This window comes from Gavialis gangeticus, unplaced genomic scaffold (genome assembly GCF_001723915.1).
Source record: "Gavialis gangeticus isolate Ggan-Ray unplaced genomic scaffold, GavGan_comp1, whole genome shotgun sequence".
NCBI lineage: Eukaryota > Metazoa > Chordata > Crocodylia > Gavialidae > Gavialis > Gavialis gangeticus.
In genome coordinates, this window is record NW_017729027.1 from 6,306,580 (window position 1) to 6,309,709 (window position 3,130).

The 3,130-nt window shown below is 43.4% G+C and overlaps 1 protein-coding gene across 16 annotated transcripts in view; it reads left to right on the forward strand.

Moving 5' to 3' along the window:
- The window catches only part of SNAP91 (synaptosome associated protein 91), a 182,792-nt gene that overhangs the window by 49,342 nt on the left and 130,320 nt on the right, over nucleotides 1–3,130 (forward strand). For all 16 annotated transcript variants that reach the window (XM_019520405.1, XM_019520408.1, XM_019520411.1 and 13 more), the window contains exons 2-3: nucleotides 1,695–1,837; nucleotides 2,999–3,074. In XM_019520405.1, the coding sequence (XP_019375950.1) occupies nucleotides 1,695–1,837; nucleotides 2,999–3,074 (219 nt within the window). The remainder of the gene's footprint in view (nucleotides 1–1,694; nucleotides 1,838–2,998; nucleotides 3,075–3,130) is intronic.

The following is a 3,130-nucleotide window of genomic DNA, read 5'->3' on the forward strand; positions in this document are numbered from 1 at the left end:
AGCATCATCCCTGAAGCCGGCCCATCGCAGATGTGCTCCTTGATGATCTTCTCAAAGAGTTTCCCTAGGATTGAGGTAAGACTAATGGGTCTATAGTTGCCCGGGTCCTCCCTCCTCCCTTTTTTAAAGATGGGGACCACGCTGGCTACCTTCCAATCATCTGGCACCTGGGCCGAGCACCATGCGCGCTCGTAAAGCCATGCCAAGGGCCCTGCAATAACCCCTGCTAGCTCCCTCAACACCCTGGGGTGGAGAGCATCTGGACCCACTGATTTGAACACGTCCAGCCCCTCCAGAAGCTCTCTAACCCGGTCCTCCCCAGCCTGAGGTCTGGAGGCGTTCCCCTTGAGTCTGTCTTGCATCGTGGTGGGGAAGTCCCGGTCCCTGCACAAGAAAATGGAGGTGAAGAATTGGTTAAAGAGGTCTGCTTTCTCCTCTGGTGCAACCACAAGATTGCCCAGCATATCTTGCAGGGGACCCACATTTCCTGGTGCTTTCTTCATCCTCCCTATATATTTGAAAAAGGACTTTTTATTATCTTTGCATCAAATTTCTGTGAAGGCCAGTTCATAGGACATGTACATCGACATCAGATACATGTACCCAGTGATAAAAGTAACCAGGGTTGTATCCGCTCCATATTATATTACCCTGGACATTTGGTTCTAGGACAGTTTGCCCAACACTTCCTGGTAATGTCTATAAGTTGAAACTTAGTGGGATACTTGGGTATGCTTTTGGAGGAGGAAAATGTACAAAAATGGTCCCAGCAACACAGTGTCATCTTTGTAATCTGTCATTCCAGTGCCTTCCAATATGAAATTTAAATAGCATATGTACACGGCTATCCGAGTCGCCATGGTTTTCCATTTAAATATTCCACTCGAATGCAAATAAATGCTGTTATGCCAAGACTTAGCTCCCCATTTTGCAGTTGGCTCAAATAGTGTTGCTTCCGAGTATCCTGAATACAATATGTACTTGATTCTAAGATGCAATGGGTTTCATCCTCTGAAACCTATTTCTGAGATTTGGTTGTTGGAGTTCATTCAGACTTAATAATTTCCAGCTAATATCTAGTGGAAGCTGATGCTTCCAGTGGATATGGAAAAGATAAACCCAAAGGACATTGCCCAAAGAGACAGCGAGCACAACCTGTCTTCTGAGCCACATGAGTGCTCAGATTCTTTAAACTAGACATTTCTATGCCTAAATGGAAGATCAAGTAAATAAAATGGGAGTGGGGGGCAGCAGTGGGGACATGTTCTAATGGGACATGAAGACGCGTTCTTATGCATTTCTTGTCCTTCAAACTGTTCTCTAAGAGCAAATTTGGGGAAGAGAAAAGTCAGCTGGTCTTATGTCTTTTATTCTTGTCTTTTGTTTCAAGGGTGCTAACTTCTGCTTAACTCCAAAGTGAAATAAATATACAACTCCTTAAACAGTTTAAAGTTAGATTGTAGGAATTCCGCCCAGACTCAGTCTCTAGTGCAGTATAGTAAATGCTATTAGACTCTTATCAGGAACTAGTACTGTAGCCTAATGATAATATCCAAATATAACTTGAATCAACTGTATGGTAAATAGAAGTTATTGCCTGGTCAGTGGAAGCCGGCTGAATGCTTTAGGGTTTGTTTGGTTTTTTTAATCTGTAGTTATGCTAATGCTTTCTTTTTTTCTCTTCTTTTGAATAGATTTGATCCAAGCTACCAATGAGACCAATGTTAATATTCCCCAAATGGCCGATACCCTCTTTGAGAGAGCAACAAATAGTAGCTGGGTGGTTGTGTTCAAAGCCTTAGTCACAACACATCATTTAATGGTCCATGGCAATGAGGTAAGCGTATTGAATCTTTTCGATGAAATCACTTTTACACCAAAGATTCATGGCCAACCTGACTCTTTAAAACTTAATGATACTCCTCTGAATTGCTTGCTTTCTCACTAGTTCATGAGGATAAATGTTTCACTTCATCTATAGTCCTCACTCCAAGGTTTTATACCAAATTTGCAGCTTGAGAGGGACTAATACAGTTTTGTAGCAGGGCTTAATCACTTAACTGTTAGTAGGCTGGTAAATAACCTACTGGGATAGGTAGTCACTAACTTATACTCTATCTAATCCTGTATACAAGGACCTATTCAAATCATGATTTTTGTGGAAATTACAAAATCGGGTGATCTCTGAAATCTTCAGGGGGGGGAAAAAATTGCTGGCTCCACTCCTTAGTAAGGAGTGTGCACAAAGAAGAGGAAGCGAGATGGCTGGGCTCCCACACCTTGCTGCTGATTGCCTAAGAAGGCTACCTGTCATGTGGCTCCACCCATCAGTAGTGAGGGGCAGGGCCACATGACAGATGGCCTTTTCAGCCTCTCAGTGGCAAAGAGCAGGGCCACATGATGGACAGCCCGTTTGACTAATCAGCAGTGAGGGGGCATGGTCACTGGGGACCTTCAGCCAATTAGAGGCGTGAGGGTGTGCCATAAACCCATGAAAAAGGTGGCTGGCCCTACAACCTTTGGTTCCAAAGAAGAAGACACATGTCAGGGGGACAGCCCATTCCCAACCCACAGCCCCCTGGCCCTGCTAGTGCCCCTCACTCTCCACCCACAGTCCTTCACCCCCCTGGGCTATGCCAGTGCCCTACAGGATCAGTATTGGACAATATGGCTCGTTAAAAATTGGCCATCGGTATCGGCCCAAAAAATCTCTGTCGGTGCACCCCTAATAGAAATTTGTTATAAAGGCACAAATCTGAGGTTTAAATCGACCCCCTACATTTTAAACTCCCTTTTTTTCCTTTTTTTAAAGTATTATTCTGGATCCAGAGTCGTGCCTTGCACCCATCTTTATTGGATTGAATCTTCCAATATGTGTATACAGTTCTGAGTGTAACTTGGGTGAGGCTTGTTCCACCTGTTTTGTGCAGAGCCAGATGTGAAGTATAAGGAAGCTATTGGAAAGGGGTAGAACTTTCACTGTTTTTCTGTCTTGCAGAGATTTATTCAGTATTTGGCATCTAGAAATACACTATTCAATCTCAGCAACTTTTTGGATAAAAGTGGATCACATGGTAAGGACACATTCATCTATATTTATATATACATATACAGTTCTCTAGCAATAAAG